At 53.5% G+C, this 18,549-nt stretch overlaps 1 protein-coding gene across 1 annotated transcript in view; it reads right to left on the reverse strand.

Annotated features, from left to right (window-relative positions):
* Positions 1 to 15,503, reverse strand: part of LOC122913374 (Fc fragment of IgG binding protein) — a 40,995-nt gene extending 25,492 nt beyond the window's left edge. Inside the window, exons 1-7 of the mRNA XM_044260121.1 lie at positions 15,496 to 15,503; positions 15,131 to 15,187; positions 12,483 to 13,706; positions 10,756 to 11,102; positions 7,968 to 8,538; positions 5,369 to 5,973; positions 2,680 to 3,247 (exon numbers count right to left, since the gene is read on the reverse strand). Of these exons, the coding sequence (XP_044116056.1) occupies positions 2,680 to 3,247; positions 5,369 to 5,973; positions 7,968 to 8,538; positions 10,756 to 11,102; positions 12,483 to 13,706; positions 15,131 to 15,185 (3,370 nt within the window). The 5' untranslated portion in view covers positions 15,186 to 15,187; positions 15,496 to 15,503. The remainder of the gene's footprint in view (positions 1 to 2,679; positions 3,248 to 5,368; positions 5,974 to 7,967; positions 8,539 to 10,755; positions 11,103 to 12,482; positions 13,707 to 15,130; positions 15,188 to 15,495) is intronic.
* Between the last annotated feature and the right edge of the window lie 3,046 nt (positions 15,504 to 18,549).

Consider the following 18,549-nt stretch of genomic DNA (forward strand, 5'->3'; position numbering starts at 1 on the left):
GGGCTGGGTGCACGGGGTAAGGCCCACCCTAGGTGCCCCCTGCCTGAGGTCTGCGTCCTCACGACCCAGTCTTCTAAAACCGCCCCAAGTGGTATAAGCACAAGAGTGGCCTTAAGGAAATAAGAGATCCTCAGTTTCCACAAAGGCTACGGAATGAAGCAATTAACCGTACAAGTTGAAGAGCCAACCTGCCTGAATGCAGGTCACGCCCACCTGCTGTGTGGCCTCAGGGGGATGATTTCTTATCTCTCTGGTTCCAACTGCTCACTTTGTAAACTATGAATAGGAAAGATCCCACCATCTAGGGCGGTGGTCAGGAGGCAATAAGAAGCCTTAGAAGCCCTCACAATGGGAGCTGGGCGGTGGGAAGTGTGCCGCCAGAGTGTTACCCAGAGCAATAGGAACCTTTCTTAAGAAGACCGGGCTGAGGACCTGCCTCAGACCGAGATGCATCTCTCTTCCCATTGTTCCTTTGGGGAGCGTGCATCTCCCACTTTCTGGAGGACAACTGTGCACTCCCTACCATCCCAAATCAACACAGTATGCCCCCCCCAGGGGTGTGGAAACCTCTGGGGACACAAAGGGACACTTCCAAATACTGCTGTGAAGTATGGGGACCATGCTGTGAAATATGGGAACGATGAGTCCTCCCTGATAAGGGATCGGGACCAACGTCACTCTTGACAAGAAAGAAGGAGGGTCTGATGGAGCCAGCTTCTCGGAGGACAGGAGGAGTTAAGTTTTATGGCATCTCTGTGTGTGCCTGACCTCCCCTCAACTCAAAAGGAGTTCGGAGTGCAGCGACATTGCTGGGCGAGAACCCCTTCTACCCACTTATTAGTATCCTATATAAGAAAATCAAAACCAGGGGCGCCTGTGTGGCTCAGTGGGTTAAGCCTCTGCCTTCGGCTCAGGTCATGATCTCCAGGTCCTGGGATCGAGCCCCGCATCGGGCTCTCTGCTTGGCGGGGAGCCTGCTTCCTCCTCCTCCTCTCTCTCTCTCTCTCTCTGCCTACCTCTCTGCCTACTTGTGATCTCTGTCTGTCAAATAAATAAAATCTTAAAAAAAAAAAAAAAGAAAATCAAAACCAGGGACGCCTGGGTGGCTCAGTGGGTTAAAGCCTCTGCCTTCGGCTCAGGTCATGATCCCAGGGTCCTGGGATTGAGCCCTGCATTCGGCTCTCTGCTCAGCAGGGAGCCTGCTTCCTCCTCTCTCTCTGCCTGCCTTTCTGCCTACTTGTGATCTCTGTCTGTCAAATAAATAAATAAAATCTTTACCAAAAAAATAAAATAAAGAAAACCAGAACCAGAATTGAGGTTGAACCTGGTCTCGCTCAACAGCAGATGTGAACTCTTTGGGGGGGAAGTTTCATCTGTCTCACTAAGAGATGCTTTTCCAGGATATTCTACTCTTCATGTTGAATATTTTTTATCAGTTGTGTACTAATGATACTTGCAATGAGAAGTCACTCCAACCTTTTTTTTTTTTTTAAACACTTAGAGTCTGATAGTCTTGGGAGTTTCTGAAGATAATGAAATGCTGTTCACAGGGGTCTTATATTTGTGGTGAAGAAGTATGGTGGGGATTGGGACAGACTGATGATGGCCACCCCTTCTTCCGGGCCTGGCCGTGGTCCTGGCTTTGGCTCACGGGATGATAGCAAATGGGATGCCAAGCAAAGGCCCTAAGTGCACTGGCCTACTGGGGTCTGCCCATGCACACCGCTCTTTGGAACCTTGAGACCACTATACAAAGAAGTCTGTGCCAATCGGCTGGAAGATAAGACCGAGTCAGCAGGCACAAGCAGTCCCGACGAAGATGCCCCAAACCAACCAGCCTGACAACAAGCAGATGTGTAAGGTCAAGGCATTCTGGACCCTCCAGCCCTCACAGAACCACCAGCAAGCCCGCAGAGAAAAACCCCGCTTGGCCTAGACTAGGAGATGAGCCAAGCAGCCCGCAGAATCATGAGAAATAATAACTATATGTTGTTTTAATCCACTTTTCGCTTCGGGGATATTTGTTACACAGCAAGAACTAACTGGTGCCGTGATGAGAAAAGAGACTTTCACATCTGTCAGTATATTAAGTTAGGTTAGATGCTGTTGGAACTAAAAACCACTAGAAAGGCAGTTCAGGAGAGGAAACAAATTTTTTTCCTGTTTTCTTCCCCATTATATCCTCAGTGCCTGGGATATAGTAGGTGTTCAATAAATATTTGTTGAATGGATGAATGAATATAAGCTGAAGGAGAAGAAGTAATGGTGTGACATGTATGTATTTATCATGTGTATTTCAATGGACAGTGATGCATACCAGGCAGGCAGGTGCTGTAAATGAGTGGAGTTGGCCAGCTGGGGACCAAAAACACTGGAAAGGGACAAGTCTTCTTCTAGAGGCAGCACTGCTACTCATCTCTGAATGACAGCGGCCATAGAGGAATTAGACCCGGGGCCACCAGATATTTCTGGTCATCTTACAAATATTTCCTGCATCTGTGACTTCCCAGGCATGTAACTGAATCTTCCTAAGCCTCTGTTTCCTCACCTGTTAAATGGGTACAACCACAGTCTCTACCTCAGAAACACTTTTCTAAGAATTCCATGAATTAATGCTATTTATATGTTAATGAATATTCATGAGGCCGAGCCCCCACTGTTGTCAGTCCCGGTACTCACGGCAAAACGTCTCACTCCTCCAGGGGTGCACGGTGGCCCCGGCGGCCTGGCATGCAGCAGTGTAGGTGGCCAGTGCCTCACATAATGGCCCAGACTGGCCTGGCAGCAGGCAGCGGTCATAGACGCAGTCACGCAGAGCACCCTGCGGGTCCAGCTTGCTGTGGCACTCACGGAATGGCCCCTTGGGGTCCGCAAGGATCCCACACTCCTTCTTGCTCTGCAGCTGCTGGGCCACCAGGGAGTCCAGGTTTGGACAGTTCCCTGGCTCAGTTGCTCCGCACCCTGGCCTCGTCTCCTCCTGCCAGCTGTTTCCAAAGGCCAGGGCATTGGCAGCTTGGCCTCCACCCCGCAGAGCCAGGTCATCATTGGGGTCCCCATTGAAGTTCCCGCAGAGCCCACACAGGGCCCCAGCATAGCTGCTGGGCACCTTGGCAATCACTCGGTGGTTCCAGTCGTAGGTGACAGTCAGGCCAAAGTCTGTGCGCACAACAGCATCTTGGCCCTGGCGGAAGACCTGCACCTGTCCGTCTGCTGCCTGGAAAGGCAGGTGATAAAGGATGCCATCCACCTGGACAGAGATGAAGGAGGTCCAAGGGGTCAGGGTATGCACGGCTGGGTGTCCCGCCCTTTACTCACTTGGCTTCAACTATTCTGAACTCCTTGTTGTTCTCTTGAGCACATGATGCTTGGCTCCACCTCAGGACCTTTGCACTTGCTCTTCCCCTGTCTGACACACCAGCTACCTGCCTCCAACCTCCAGCTATCACCTTAAACCCAAATCCTTAACCCATGACCTACAGGATCTGTCTCCCCATTACCTCCCCAACCTTACCACCTCCCACTCCCCCTGCCTCACCCAGTCTGTTCCAGCCACACTGGCTTTCTTGTTATTCTTCTACTTCTCTCAGTTTCGTCCACCTCTATGGCCTTTTCATTTTGCCAAGAATATCACTCAACACTTCCCTCCTGGCTGCTGCCCCTTCATCCTTCAGGACATGGCGCAAAGCCAGGCCCCTTCCCTATGAGGTCTCATTTCACTTTGGCTCCGTCCACCTTGGTGCCTGCAGCACCTGCCACATTGCTCACTCAGCCTCCTTGTTGTCTCCCTGAGCATGCAGCACACCAAGTGCGCTCCCACCTCATGGCCTTTGCACGTGCCATGCCCTCCTCCTAGGACCCCACGCAGCACTCTTTAGTTGGCTAATGCTACTTCAGTTGTTGGGTGTTAGCTTTGAGCCAAACCCCTTCTGGTGGCCCTAGGTGATCTGCTCTCCAACTTCGTTCTTCAATACTGTCCATCCCCACCCCCACAACTCCGTCCAGGTATTCTTACCTTCTCCTGGACCCAGCAAGCTCAGCCTGGTCTCAGAGGCTTCACTGTGCCTTCTGCTGGACAGTGCTACCCTCCTCCACATCCCTATTCTTCGCCTGGTTGACTCCCCATCATCCTTTGTGTCTCAGCTTAAAATAGAACCCCTCCCCCCACCAGGCCCTGCTTGTCCCCACTTTTCTGACCTCCTCTCCTACCATCCTCTTTTCCCATCCCCCCAGCCTCATTCTCAAGTATAGCTGCACTGGTTCCATGCTGTTCTATAGAAGAAGCTCAGTTCAGTCCACCTTTTGCACCTGCTGCTCCCTGCACCTAGGAACCACCCCTCTTTGCCTGGTAGTCTCTCCCTTGTCTTTCAGATTTTGGGTGAAATCAAGACCTCTGTCACAGTCATCCCCTCCATCATCCCCTCCCTCCATTCCAGCCCCTGGGGCCTCCAGGCTGTTCCTCTGCCCCTCTTGTTTGTTCCTGCCTCAGGGCCTTTGCACTCGCTATTCCTTCCGCTTGGAATACTCTTCCATCCACTTCTGTCTCTGCCTGTTCCATCTCTCTGCGCAGAAGTGGCAGCAGGGTGTAGTGGTTAAGAAAGTATGGGCTCAGGAGCCAAACGAGCTGGCTTCAAGTCGTGGCTCTATCACTCACTAGCTGTGTGACCATGAATAGATAATTTAGCCATTGCATACCTCAGTTTCTCACCTAACAAGATTAGCTATTTCACAGAGTTTTAGAGATTGAGTTACTCTATGTCAAGCATTTAACACGTAGAAGTAACTTAGTATGTATTGGCGATGGCTATTCCAGACTCAGTTTAAATGTCATCTCAGAGAGGTGGGAATTTAAAAATGAATCATTATGCCCTCTGTTTATCTAGAAGTTTCTCTATGCCAGACACTCAGATTTATGGGCAAAATTTCCTTTACTCCAGGGTCATTCTGAAGATTCTGACCTAAGGCTTGTAAAGGGTTTAGCCGTGGTGCTTGGCCATGGAAATTTCCTTTATTTTCCATTTCCAATCCATCCTCTTCCTCCCCAGGACATGGGTCACTGTCCCAAACATCTCAGTGATCACTTACTAGAGCTGTGAATCTTACAACCCCACCTCTCGATTTTAATCTTTTTTTTTTTTTTTTTTTGAACAGAGAAAAATCAGTGGTTCTTGACTTCTGCTGGGTGGTGCATCCAAAAGACAAAACGAAAGCCTGGAGAGACAGTCACACAGCCAAGGAGACGCAGCACCACCCCGCTTGGGGGCCTGGGGCTTAAGCATTGACCACAAGGTCTTCTAACCCACCCGGGGTTCAGAGCGCCTCCTCCCTAAGGGAGATTTCCTGCTCCTCCAACCGCCCCCGGTTCACTCACCAGCACTTGGCCAGGGGACTCCCGGCGCACGGTCACTTTCACACCACGAGCCTCCACACGGACGGCGCGCGTGTAGCTCACGGTCTGGCTGCCCCGGTGCTCGTTTTCCACCAGCACCCGGAAGGTGGGCAGCGCGGCGGCCTGGCCGCACGAGCCGACCAGCAGGTACGTGCAGGTGCCCATGAAGTCAAAGCGCCGGCCGTCGAAGCTCACGTAGTGCGGGTCCCCGGATGCCTGGCAGCTCCCGAAGCTGTCGGGGTAGCAACCCAGGAGGCCGTTCTGGATGCCGCAGTGCTCGCCCGTGGGGCAGCCCTGAGTGTCTTTGCAGCTCACCTGCTGGGTGGCGCCATTGCAAGTGCACTGCCGCTGGCACTGATCGTCCGCCCACACCTGCTGGCCCGGAGCGAGCGGGCGGCCCTCGAAGGTGCAGCCGCACGACGAGGCCTCCACGCAGGCGCCACCGCTGGCCACAAAGCCTGGGAGGCACACGCAACCCTCAGCACACGGGCGCCCGGAGCAGTTGGACGGCACCGCCTGGGAATTGCAGGTGGGGAGGCAGGCAGGGGCGCACTGCTCATAGCGGCTGTTGGCGGGGCAGGACAGGGCTGCAGGAGAGACAGGGAGGAGAGAGACGGGGAGGGGGGTGAGGCCAGCGCTCAACAGGACTTCCCTCCCCACACCCTACTTCGCCCTGGAGCTCTGCCCAGCGCTTCCATCCCTCCAGGTGCTGGGGCCCCAAATCTCAGAGACATTGCTGACTCCTTTCCTCCTTCATTTTCACGGACAACTTGTCAGTAAATCCTGTGAGCTCACAGTCAAAATCTATCCAGCATCTGCCCCCTTCTCACGTCATCGTCCCCCTCCTCACGTGCCCCCAAAGCAGCCTTCTGCCTGGTCTCTCCCCCATATCTCCCATTTGACCCTCACAGGCTTTTCCTCACATGCAGCCAGAGGGACCCTGTGAGCACCAGTGATGTCCCTCTCCTGCTCAGAGCCCTCTTGTCGTGCCATCTCAGGGGAAAAGCTCTTGGTGGCCCACCAAGCTCCCCATCATCTGCACCCATCGTGTCTCTCTTCATCTCCTCTTACTCTCCCTTTGGTTCACTTTGTCCTAGCCACACAGGCTTCCTCATGGGTCCTCAAGCTCCCACCTCAGGGCCTTTGCACTGGCTGTTCCCAGGGTCTGTACTGGTTGTTCCTCAGAAGGCAGTGCAGCATATGGTTAAAAGAAAGCTACTGGAGCCCAGATAGCCTGGGTTCAAACACCAGTCTCCTTTTTTTGCTGTGTGATTGTGAGCAAATGACTCCAATCACCCTGTGCCTCAGTTTCCTCATCAGTAACATGAGATAATAATAGTACTGACCTCACAGAGTTCTGAGGAGTCAATGAGTTCATCCATGCAGAAACAGCCCATAGTATCATTACTACTTAGCTGACTCCAGTGTCATCCTGCTCTCGACTCCTTTGTCACTTCCCCAGAAAGACCATCCCCGAGCACCCTCTTCAGGAGCCTCCTGTTTGCTGTTATACATGAACTTCATTTCTTTTGCTCTTTAAAGATATTTCATGGTTTGCTGTTTACTGTCTTTCTCCCCTGCTAGGGTATAAATTCTGTGAGGGTGGGGGTCTGGTCAGCCTCAATCCCCCACTGAACTGCCAGCACCAACGGACAGTGTCTGGCCCATGGAGATGCTCATTCTTTCAGAAATGCATGAGTGGATGAAAGGACTCACCAGTTCCTCCTTCACACCAGGCATTGGGGGAACTCGGGAGGGTGGGTGTTTACTGGGAAGTGAGGACAGAGGAGTGACTAAGCCAAGCCCCACGTGGTCTCAGCGTCTCCCCCAGACCTACTCCCCCTCTGGAATCCCCATCTCAAGACCTAGGCCTGGACCTGCACGCCTCTTCCTCCCTGTGCACTGGACTTTCTGTCTCCTAAAAATTTTTGGGGGAGCCTCTCAAGGTCAGGGACAGCTGTGTCCATCATCAGCAGAGGGATGGGGCCCGATAGGGGCTCGGGGAATGCTGGTGGAATGAATGAATGAATGATTAAGTGGACGGACACCTGACTAAGGAGCTTGGACTTCATCCAGAGGGCTTCGAGGAGTCATGGAAGGGCTGTGAACCAGGGGATGCTCCCATTTCTGCTTTGGGACTTGGAGGACTACCTCTCGTGCCAGCTTTTACCCATGTTCCTCTCCCAGCCTGGAACCCATGTCCTGCTCCCCCCTTTTCTATCTTGTTTCAGTTCCTCTTACAGGTTTCATATTGGGCATCCCTTTCTCTAGGAAACCCTCCTCGACCCCCAGGCTGAGTCGAAAAGTTCTCCTGGTTGCCCATAGCCCCTAGACTTCCCTCCTCCTGTCCCTGTCCCTTCTGCCTGTGCCTGGAGGAGCCCAGCAGGGACCACCCTCATGGTCACTGTCTAGGATGTATCTGTCCCAACCTTAGGCTCACTGTGGGTACAGTCTTGCTATCTCGGCCCTCCCTGTGTCTCCTGCACTGTCCAGCTTCAGGCTGAACCCCAAGAAGAGCTCAGATGTGGAGCAGATGCGAGGAGTCCCCTGCCTCCCATCACATGCCAAGGGCATCACTCACGACAGTGGGCCAGCGGCCTCCAGTTCCCGACAGAGATGCCAAGCTCCTGGCAGGCCTGGGCATAGGCGCTGAGGCTGCGGCACAGGCTGGCCCGGTCCCCGTTGACCACGCACAGGTCGTACACGCACTCCTCCAGGAAGGGCCGGGGGGGCAGGGCACTGTGGCAGGCCGCAAAGGGGCCATTGGCCTGGGTCAGCATCCCACAGAGAGGGCTGCCCTCATAGTGCTGGGCCTGGCCTGGGGTGCAGGAGGGACAGTTGTTTTGGCAGCCGTCTTCGCACAGGTAGTCCTCGTCATCCAGCTTCCAGCTATTGGCAAACTCCACGGGGTCAGCTGCCATCTCCGAGTCGTAGGTGAGGAAGTCATCATCGGGATTGTTGTTGTAGTTGCCACACAGTCCACACACCTGGTTTTGGAAGCGCTCGGGCAGGCTCAGGGCCAGCTGGCAGTCCCAGTCGTAGGTGACCACCAGCCCGAAGTTCAGCTCCACTATGGCCCGGGTCCCACTCTGGTACACGCGCAGGCGGCCCTCGGCCAGGGAGATGGGAAGGCGTGAGCGCTGGTTGTCAATCTGCAGGGGGTGGGGGTGGGGAGGATGAGCTGTCAGATCCTGCGTGGTCTGGTCCTCACCCCTCAAACCCTCCGCACTCGCCTCCCCCTGCCCCGGCTACCCTGGGATTCCTTTTTCCTGTTGCTGCCACTTTGCCCTCACCTCCCTGTGCCTTGAAATGTTCTTCCCCTGGACGCACCCGTGGCTCATTCCCTGACCTCTGTCCTCTTACAAAGGCTTTGCTTGGTTGTCACCATGGCAGTGAGGCCACTCCTGACCACTCTATTCTATGTGGCAAACCCGTCCCTACTCCCTATGCCCTCTCCCTGGTCTATTTTGCTTTTCTGTAGCTTCTAAGTTTCTAACATATCATTTGCAAATGTCTCATGTTTATCCTCTGCCTCACTCCAGAGACCGGCAGCCCCACAAAGACAGGGATTTTTGTCTTCTCTGCTTGTGGCTTCACCTCCAATGCCTAGAAAGGTGCCTGGTAGAATTGCAAGTTCTCAGTGAGTGAGCAAAAGCGCTGATGTGTTAGATAAACATTCACCAGGCATTCCCTCTCAGCCTGGTCCTGGCTGGGTGACTCCAGGAGTCCTGGGAACAGCCTATCATGATTCTCTCAAGAGCTCTAAACCCCTGTCAAGTCACTGACCTCTGTAAGGATCTGACAAAAGTAACCATACCCGGCTCTCTCACAGCAGGGGCAAAATTCTGCACGTAATTTTGGGGGATTTGAAGTCCCTCTGAACTGGTGTTCAGTCCCTCTAGATTTCTAGAACACTTACTTTAATCCACTTGCTCATGAATCTCACAGACCCACCCGCACCCCCGCATGGCCAGGGGGTACAAGAATGCTCAGTGCTGTGCTATCAAATCTGCCATCGTGAACAAAGCATCCATCCGTGGGAGATCGAGCTCAATGAATCATGGGGCATCCATCCAACGCAGAGCCACACAGATTTAAAGAACAACAAGAAAGCAAGCAGAGGCTCCCTTTATGTTGATATGGAAACGGCTCCAGAAGCTACCATACAGAGTAAAAAGCAAAGTGCAGAACAGAGCAGATAGTATAGTACTCTTTGCTAAGAAAGGGGAGAGGGAAGAATGTAGGTTTCCCTTGCTTGTATTGGCATAAAGAAACCCTAGAAGAAACCTGGAAACCCTGAAGAAATCAGGAAAACTGGGGAGTGGGGGAGGGGTCGGGAAGAGAGAGAAAGCCGGTGAAGATAGGAGTGACAGCCAGACCTTTTTCCAGGACATGCCCTGTTTATTTTGAGCTCTGCTGATGCTTTACCTCTTAAAAAAATTAAAAAAAAGAAAAAGAAAAAAAAGAATTGCAGCAACATGGAAGAAATGCACAAGGACTGTGGAGAGCAAAAGAATCTTCCTGCAAATGGCTTCTTCCACTGTGTGATTCCATTAACACGAAGTTCTTAAACAGGCAACACTAATCCATGGGGGAAAAATTAGAACTATGCATCCCTCTAGGAGCAGGCTGGGATCGTCTGGGAAGGGGCATGAGAGAATGTTCTGGAATAACGAATAGATTCTTATCTTAATTGCATATTTGTCAAAACCCCATGACCTTAAGATTTATGGGTTTTATTATGTGTACATTTGATATCCAAAGTAAACAAAACAAAAGAGTGTAAATATATGATATGAGGCAGGATGGCAAAGAGGTTAAGAATAGTGACTCAGGAGTCAGCCTGCCTGTGTTCCCGCTACATCTCTTACTGGCTCATCTCTCTGGACCTCAGTCTCCTCACCTGAAAGTGTTAATAATAATAACGTCTCCCCCTGTAGATTGCTGTGAGCATTCTATGCATTAATACATGGAAAGCACTAAGAAACAAATCTAGCACATAGGAAATGTTCCCTAAATTTAGCGTTTGGTCACTGAAGACATTCCCCATTGTTGGACAGTTTGTTTCCTTTTTTTTTTTCTCCTTTTGCTATCACAAACCACGTTGGCATAAGCTTTTCTTCCCCTAACCATATCTCTGAGTATCCCCGAAATTTCTAAAAGTGGAGTTGCTGGACGAAAGGGATGGCAGGCTCTGCCACTGATTTTCAAATTCCCCCTCCCCAGTCCCCACTCCCGTGGCCACGCCCTTCCTTTGTACCCCTCACTCCACAGCCAAGGGCTTGGGTTTGGGGCCGACCCCCAGGCTTTGCCTCCTCCTTCCGACTAGAGACTCATAGATATTAAGTCCGAACCCTGTGGACACTTACCCGAGCGAAGCCAACTTCCCCTCGGGCCAGGGAGACTGTGTGGCTGTAGGCACGCACATTGACCAAGCCCACATAGGACACCCGGCGGCTGCCGCGATGCTCGTTCTTGGCTTCCACGCTGAAAGCAGGCAGGGTCTGGTCGTTGCCGCACAGCTCCGCCATCAAGTAAAGGCACGTGCCCATCATGTCGTAGCGCCGGCCGTCAAAGGTGGTGTAATGGGGGTCACCTTGGGCGCGGCAGGTGGCCACGGGGACCGCCACGCACTTGGCCTGTTGATCCACCACCTGGCATTTCTGCTGGGGACTGCACTGCAGGTCTTGACAGGAGGGTTTCTGGGACAACACGGCTGCAGAGGGGAGGGAGGGGGCGGCAACAGAGAATGAGTCAGGGGTATCCTCACAGGTGGAAATCTTGGAGCTCTCCTGCTGTGCGGAGCTGGGGCAGTGGGCTCACAACTACCTAGTGGAGAAGTGGGGAAACTGAGGTCTGGAGGCCCCCCTGAGGAGATGGCTGCCCAGGCGTGACCCAACCCCAGGTATTCTAATTCCCTGGTTTGACATGGCCCAGCCCAGAAGAACTGGAAGGTAGTGAAGAAAGCCGGGCAGGGATCACTGTGGAAATGTTGATCTGTGGTTTTTCTCTCTCCGTGTCCTCTTCCCGTGCATTCCCACTTGGGTCAGAAGGCTAAGGTATCTTTTTTAAGGACAGAAAATGGAACTCTTGGAACTCTCTGCCTTCCTGGATCAGGCTGCCTAGGTTAGAATCCTGGCTCTTCTGGTCCACTGGGTGGCACTGGACAAGTGATTTTAAGCCTTCTATGCCTCAGTTTCCCCGTTTGCAACAAGGGGGTGATAACAGTACATTCTTCACAGGGATATTTGGGAGGAGGGCATTGTCAGACTTAATGAAGCTAAAACATAAGTAGGGTTTGGCCCAGGTGGTGAGTGTTACCTGCTATAATGAATCCCCTACCCCTTCTCCTGTTCTACTATTCAAGCCCGAAGTGGCTCTTGGAGGGTAGGTGGCTTGCATGCTCGTGGTTGGAGGGAGCATTTTTTGCCAGTGCTGGGGACTCTAATGTCTAGGGGATCCCTTGAAACAAGGGGTCCACGTAGGAAGAAATATCTCTTCCTCCCCCGCCTCCCAGTGTTTAAAACCTCTTGCTTGGGGGCGCCTGGGTAGCTCAGTGGGTTAAAGTCTCTGCCTTCAGCTCAGGTCCTGATCCCAGGGTCCTGGGATTGAGCCCCACATCGGGCTCTCTGCTCAGCGGGGAGCCTGATTCCCCCCCCCTCCCCCGCCCCCGGCTCTCTCTCTGCCTGCTTCTTGGCCTACTTGTGATCTCTGTTTCTCTGCCAAATAAATAAATAAAATCTTAAAAAAACAAAACAAAACAAAAAGACAGAGGGCTGAGGCCAGACACATGTCAGACGCTGTGGGGGCTTCCACATAGGACCCTGCTGCCGTGCTCTGGCGGGCATTGTTTCTGACTGCTGGGGACCTTGGATCACACTGGTTGCTAAACATTTAGTGGTTCCTGGAGGGGGCTGGGTAGGGAGGAGCTGGGAAGCCTTAGGGAGGGGGAGGATGGCAGAGAGGATGGAGGTGAGGTGGGGACAGCCAAAGGGGAGCAGTTGGTGGGAAAAAGGAGAGGGCGAGAGAGCCAGCCAAGGGGTCATGGGTTAGACAGGGCTGATGGTGGGGGGGGGTGGGCATTCCCATCACTCACTTCGGCCACAGGCACCTGCCGTCCCATAGCTTGCAGCCTGGAGCAGCCCAAAGGTGAGCAGCCCAAAGTTAGTAGTGGCCTCAATCAGGTGGATCTCGTCAGTGTGGCCAAGGTCCACCTCGGCATAGGAGAACTCACTGCCGGGCACAGCTGTCCAGGAGAGCTTGGCCCCCATCTTCTGCCCTTCCAGGGTCAGCTCGTTAACCGCCTTTGTCTGTGTTACCACCAGAGCCACGCCCTCAGTGCCTGGCAAGCTCTTCACCACATAGGCTGGGCAGTAGGCTGCCACGTCTGGGACCAAGGCCAGGTAGGGGTCATAGGTTATTTCGTCCCTTGTGGCCCCTGTGCCAAACTGCAGGACCTGGATGCCCACGTCTGCAGACAGGTAGAGCGGCTGCGATTGCCGGGTCTCAAACTCGGTCACATCGCCCTCCTGGAGCCCACGGGAGCCAGTGGTGCCCCCCTGATTGTAGCTCAGCTTCGTGGTCTTGCTGGCTACGACATAGACCAGATCGTAGCGGGTCTGGGAGGACAGCGAGGCCACCACGTAGCGGGTGCCCCAGGCGGACGTGGGGAGCAGCTGCTCCACCACGTGGTTGCAGTTCGTGTGTTTCTGGGCACAGCTGTGGCCGGAGAACACAGCCACGGGGCTGTTGGCTGTGATCCTCGACCCCGAGAGCTCAGATGTGCTCTGTACCTGGGCCACCTGGTATGGCTGCAGGGTCAAGGTTATGATACTGCCCGCTGGGTAGAACTTGTTCTGGAATGTCGCGGACCCCTTCAGCTTCATAGTGACCGAGGCCCCCGCTGCCCCCACCACCACGGCGAACTCCTTGACATTCTTGGATGAGACGCCAGGAGGTGTGACTGCAAAGTACTCAGTGCCCAAAACCCGGACAGGCCACAGCCGGGTCAGCTCTGCTGTGTTAGGCTTTGTGTTTATGGCCTGAGCAGAGATCTCGCGGTCAGAGTGGATGGTCACCGCGTGTTGGAAGACCTTACTGCCGAACATCTCGGCCTTGGAACTGACGCTGACCAGGACTGACTGTCCCGGGTTCACTGTGACATTCTGCTCAGTGCCATCTGCGTGGCAGTGAATGGAGACCGAGGCAGAGTGGTCCGACAGACTGGAGAGGAGGAGCTGGAGGGAGGCCCGGTGGTAGTTAGGCATGTAGTTCTGCAGGAAGGCCGCAAGGAAGTCCACTGAGGTCCCTTGGGTCAACCCTGGGAGTGGGGTGGAAGGGGAGAGAACACAGTTGCAGGTCTAGAGGACCTAGTCCTCTCCAGCAGAGAAGGAAGGCCTTGCACTGAGCCTAGATACCACATTGAAATACTGACTCGAGCTTTTTCTCCTCTTGCTTTCCTTTCTTCTTATTCGCCTACCAGCCCTTCTGGCTTTTGTGTTCTAAAAGCCTGAACAGGGAGCGCCTGGGAGGCTCAGGTCATGATCTCAGAGTCGTGGGAGCAAGTCCCGCATCGGGATCCCTGCTTAGTGGAGAGTCTGCTTCTCCCTCTCCCTCTTCTCTGTGCACTCCCTCTCTCTAAATAAATAAGTAAGTAGGTAAGTAAGTAAGTAAAACAAAAGCCTGAACACGTCGGACCTGATGGGCCAGGCAAGTAATAAGAATGTAGGAAACCGTCTGGGTGGCCGGTGTGCAAACTAGAGTGTTCATATGCCAAGGAAAGTGGGTAGGGTTAGCCTGTTATTATGATGATTTGTGGGCTCTTCCCCTCCCCTTTTTTATGCCAGATCTTAACCATTTTTCAGGAGAAAGTGGCTATTTGAATTTCCATGTGAAATCTCCAACCCCAAATTGTTTTAAGTGCTATGGGGCTCCAACGGGCTGGATTTAGGTGCTGGTTTATGACTTTGGTCTTAATAAAAACATGGGGATGTAAAGGGGGTTAAAGGAAGAAGGAGGGTATGGGAGTGTGGACAATATGTCTCCCAGAAAGAGAGGACTGGGTGCTTTTCAACACCCCCAACTAGGACGAGATTCTCCAGGGCCGGGAAGACAAGGAGGGAGAGAGAGGGAGTTGGGGAAAGAGAGAGGGCAGGGGAGGAGATCTGCAGGGTCTTGGAGAGAATATGGGGTTATAGAAGGACTGTCTACTGAATTAGGGGAGCCTGGAAGGATGTCCCAGTGTCCTATGGGGCCAGAGCATCAGGAACAATGAAGGTTTCAAAAGGGACGAAGCAGATGCTGATTGACGACTAAAAGGCTCTGAGGCCCCAACCTTCCTTAGTACCCTGGCTTCACCTGAGACTGCAGTCCAGGGCATAATCCTGGGGAATCGGGCACCAAACCCCCCAAGAATAACTTGAGTGAAATTTTCCATCATCTCAGCAGGAGACTCAGAGTCAGAACTTCAGCTGAGTTACAGAAAATCGAGAAAGTGGTACTTCTTGAAGACTTAAATTGGGGGACCGTGGATTTTATCTGCTTCCTTCTAGGACAGAGAAAGAATGGGAGGATCCCACCACACTTCTCTGCAGACCCTAAGGGAACTCACTCCCATCTCAGCTAGCCCGGGGTGGTACTGGGAGCTGGGGCTGTGGAGGACATACAGACAGAGGGTGCTGACCGCAGCAGGCAGAGTCCCCCAGACGAGAGCAAAGACGAGGACTGGGTCTCAGTCTGACTTACCACACAGGAGGGTTGTTCCCGTCCAGAGTGTCCACCAGCTCCACAGGGAACCCATATCTGCCGTGGGGAAAGAGAAGGGGTCATAGAAGGTTAGTCTGTCCCTCTGGCTGGGCACTATTCAAGAGAGGACGGGGGCCACCTGGACACAAAGGGGGGTGGGCTGGATCCAAGGGCCAGTGTGCGTGTGTATAGGGGAGTTACATGTCCAGTGGGTCTGGTGAGGGGCAGGGAGGGCAGGACAAGGCAAGGATGGGGAGTTAGGTGTCCAGTGGGTCCAGTGGGTTTGGAGTGGGGAAACCTAAAACAAGGGGCTAGAGCAGGGGACCTCATGTCCCACTTCTATAGGGGACCCAGGCCTCTCTCACCTGCAGGTCCCTGGAGCTTCAGGGCTAGCCCCTGGGCTGGGCTATATAGTGGAGTTTCGTGGCTCCTCAGGCCACACCCCGGGCCACCTGCCAAGAAGATGGTGCCAACTTCCTGGAGGAGGCTGGTCATCCCAGGGCAGGTGGAATGGGGACCTTGAATGCCTGGGAAGGGTGGAGGACAAGCCTGGACACCTGGGTCCTTAGAGGGGTGTGAGAACAGCTGGTGGCTGTGGCCTGGGAGCCTGCTAGAAACTTCAGAACTGGAAGGGTGGTGTCCCTGAGGGGAACAGCTGGGGAGCGGGTGCTGGGAGCCTGGGTACCCGGCGGGTGGGGTGTGGGGTAGGGGCGGAGTGTGGTATTTGGTCTTGCTTGCTGGTTCGATGGTTGGATGTCTTCCTTTGCCTCCTGCCAGGATCAATAGCAAAAGACCCATATCCGGGTCCTGGCTGCTCCCTAGTCCCCACAAGCTGATTCCTCCTGCTCCCCAGCCATCCACATCCCGTGTCCGGGCCCCACTGTGGTGTCTGGGGTGGGTAGCATCTGAGCAGCTGACCTAGGCCAGTGGGACACAATATGCCCCCCTCAGTTCAGCAGGGCCTGCTGGGAACCTTGTCTGAAAAACGTGAACATCAAAATTAGCCTTACTGGGGACTGGAGGTGGGAGGCAGGCTCTTCTGGTGGGGACCTTCTGGTTGTGCCCCTGTGGAGAGCAGGGCAGAAACTCGAGGCTGGAGCGGAGTGTGAAGAAGGATGGAGGCCTCTGTTTCCTGGTTCCACGCAGACACTGGGTTCTACTTCCTGGAAGATTATTTGTTTTCTGGGAGGTCTTTTTGACCCAAGAAGGGACTGGCTGAGGCACCTGGGGAGTTGTCATTTAAGCGCCTGGCTTCAGCTCAGGGCATGATCTCAGGGTCCTGGGATCAAGCCCCAGGGCTCCCTGCTCAACGGGGAGTCTGCTTCTCCCTCTCCTTCTGCCCTTCTCCCTGCTATGCTCACTTTCTCTCTTCTCTCAAATAAATAAATAAAAATCAAAAAAGAAAGAAAAGAAAAGAAGATTTAAAAAAGTAAAAAAAAAAAAAAGAAAGAAAGAAAGAAAAGAAGGGACTGGATGAACAGGTTTTGGGGAACTCTGGGCCTCCCATCACCCCAGAATCTAGTGGGATTGGGAGCCTAGGTGTCACATGGGGAGCCGAGGACGAGACTGCCTCGAGGTGGTGTGGGCTCTGGGATCCTCCTGCAGAGGAGCTGGCCTGACCCATGCCCCGGTCTCCTCGCACCCAGTGTTAGGACTCATTGTTTGTTGGGGAGTTTCCCCAGCAGCTGCAAGGCCTGGGCGCCCTCTCGGACAACACCCCAGCAGCTGCTGCCCCCAGCGCTCCCTCTCTTATCACCCAGGCCTGTGGGTGGCCAGGGTGGGTAGGGGCTCTGGCATCCCCCACTCAGGTCAGGTTCCCATAGGGAGAGATAAAACCTCAGAGTTGAATGGGACCCAAAGTCAACCAGGAAAATGAAGTGAGCAAACAGGAGACTGGATGAAAGCCAGGGATGTCAAGAAGCAGTTGTGGGGTGAGGGGTGGCTTACAGGAGTAGGAGCTTTGTGGGGAGCCGTGCCTGGCTCTCTGAGGAAACGAAGGACTGGGAGGAAGGGCTGCTGGGAGTCCTAGGAAGGAAGCAGGTATGGCAAACGTGGCAAAATTTTCTAAACTGGATACCCCACTGTGGTCTGAGACAGAGAAATGAGGGGTGAGGGGGCAGAGAATTAGGGTGAACCTCAGGGGTGATCGTGCCCCTTCAATCTCTTTTAAGCCGTGAGGTGTCCCCTTGGCTGACCCCAGAGAAAAGTCTTTGCCTCCACAAAATCCACTGTTGTCCTCTGCAGTCAGAGGCCCTAGATATGGGGTGGTTGTGGGAAATCTCGTATTTTGGATTAATATTTTGGATTTGACACTGCGTGGGACCTTCTTACTCCTTTCAGGGCCCAAGAGTGTGTGTGTATATGTGTGTGTGTGTGTGTGTGTGTGTTGACACAAGCTGTGTCTTACTCTATCATATCAACTCTCAGGACACCCTTATCTATTCTTGGAAATCCCACAGGAGATAACATGCATGGACACTTCTTTATGGTCAGAAAAACACATCCATCCCACCCCTCGAATACTCATTCAGAGCCCAAACAGGGGTCTTTTTGAACCTGAGCCTTCTGGCCTCTCCCTGCAGCGGGATTGGCAGGGGGCAGCTCTGCACTCGTCATTCAGCTGGAGAGCCCTGGGACCCTCAGACTTGTCTGGGCTTTACAAAACAAGGGCGCTGCTGGAGAGAAGTTACTCTCTGTAGCTAAATGCAGATTAAAAAAAAAATTTATGTGTATATTAGAAAGAGAGAACAAAAGCAGGGGAGAGGCAGGCAGTAGGAGAGGGAGAGGCAGGCTCCTTGGTGAGCAGGGAGCCCGAAGCCGGGCCTTGATTCTGGGACCTGGGGATCCTGACCTGAGCTGAAGGCAGCCCCTTAACCAACTGAGCCACCCAGGCGCCCTGATCAATGCAGATTTGCTGGAAATTTCTAACATCATTCCTTCAAACCTGGGTCCCACAAGGATTCCTGCCCCCGCAGGAATTCTTCCATCTCCCATAAACTGCCACTGATCTCCCTTGATCTCATTCCTCCTCTGCTCAATACCCTTCCATGCTTCCCTGTCCCTGTGAACGCAAGCCCACCCTCCTGGCAGGATTATCTCCATGCCCTGCACCTGCCACTTGGGCACCGCCTGTGCTTTTCTTCCTTCTCGGAGCCCCCTCCTTGATACTTTGCTTGCTGACTCTGTGTCTGGAGTCCAGACCGCACTTTATTTCCCAAGAACCCAATGTAAGGCTAATCGACACTGACTGCTTGCTCCCTTGCTTAATGGAGATTCCCCCCCACCCGCTTTTCTCCACTCTTGAAATTCAGACTCTTACTGCATCCACAGTTCCCTGCCTCCCCACCAATCTCTCTTCCACCTGCCACGGTCCGACCTCCGTTCTCACCAAAACTGTTCTTGCTGAGCCCTCTTATTTG

The sequence above is a fragment of the Neovison vison genome, chromosome 7 (genome assembly GCF_020171115.1).
Source record: "Neovison vison isolate M4711 chromosome 7, ASM_NN_V1, whole genome shotgun sequence".
Lineage (NCBI taxonomy): Eukaryota > Metazoa > Chordata > Mammalia > Carnivora > Mustelidae > Neogale > Neogale vison.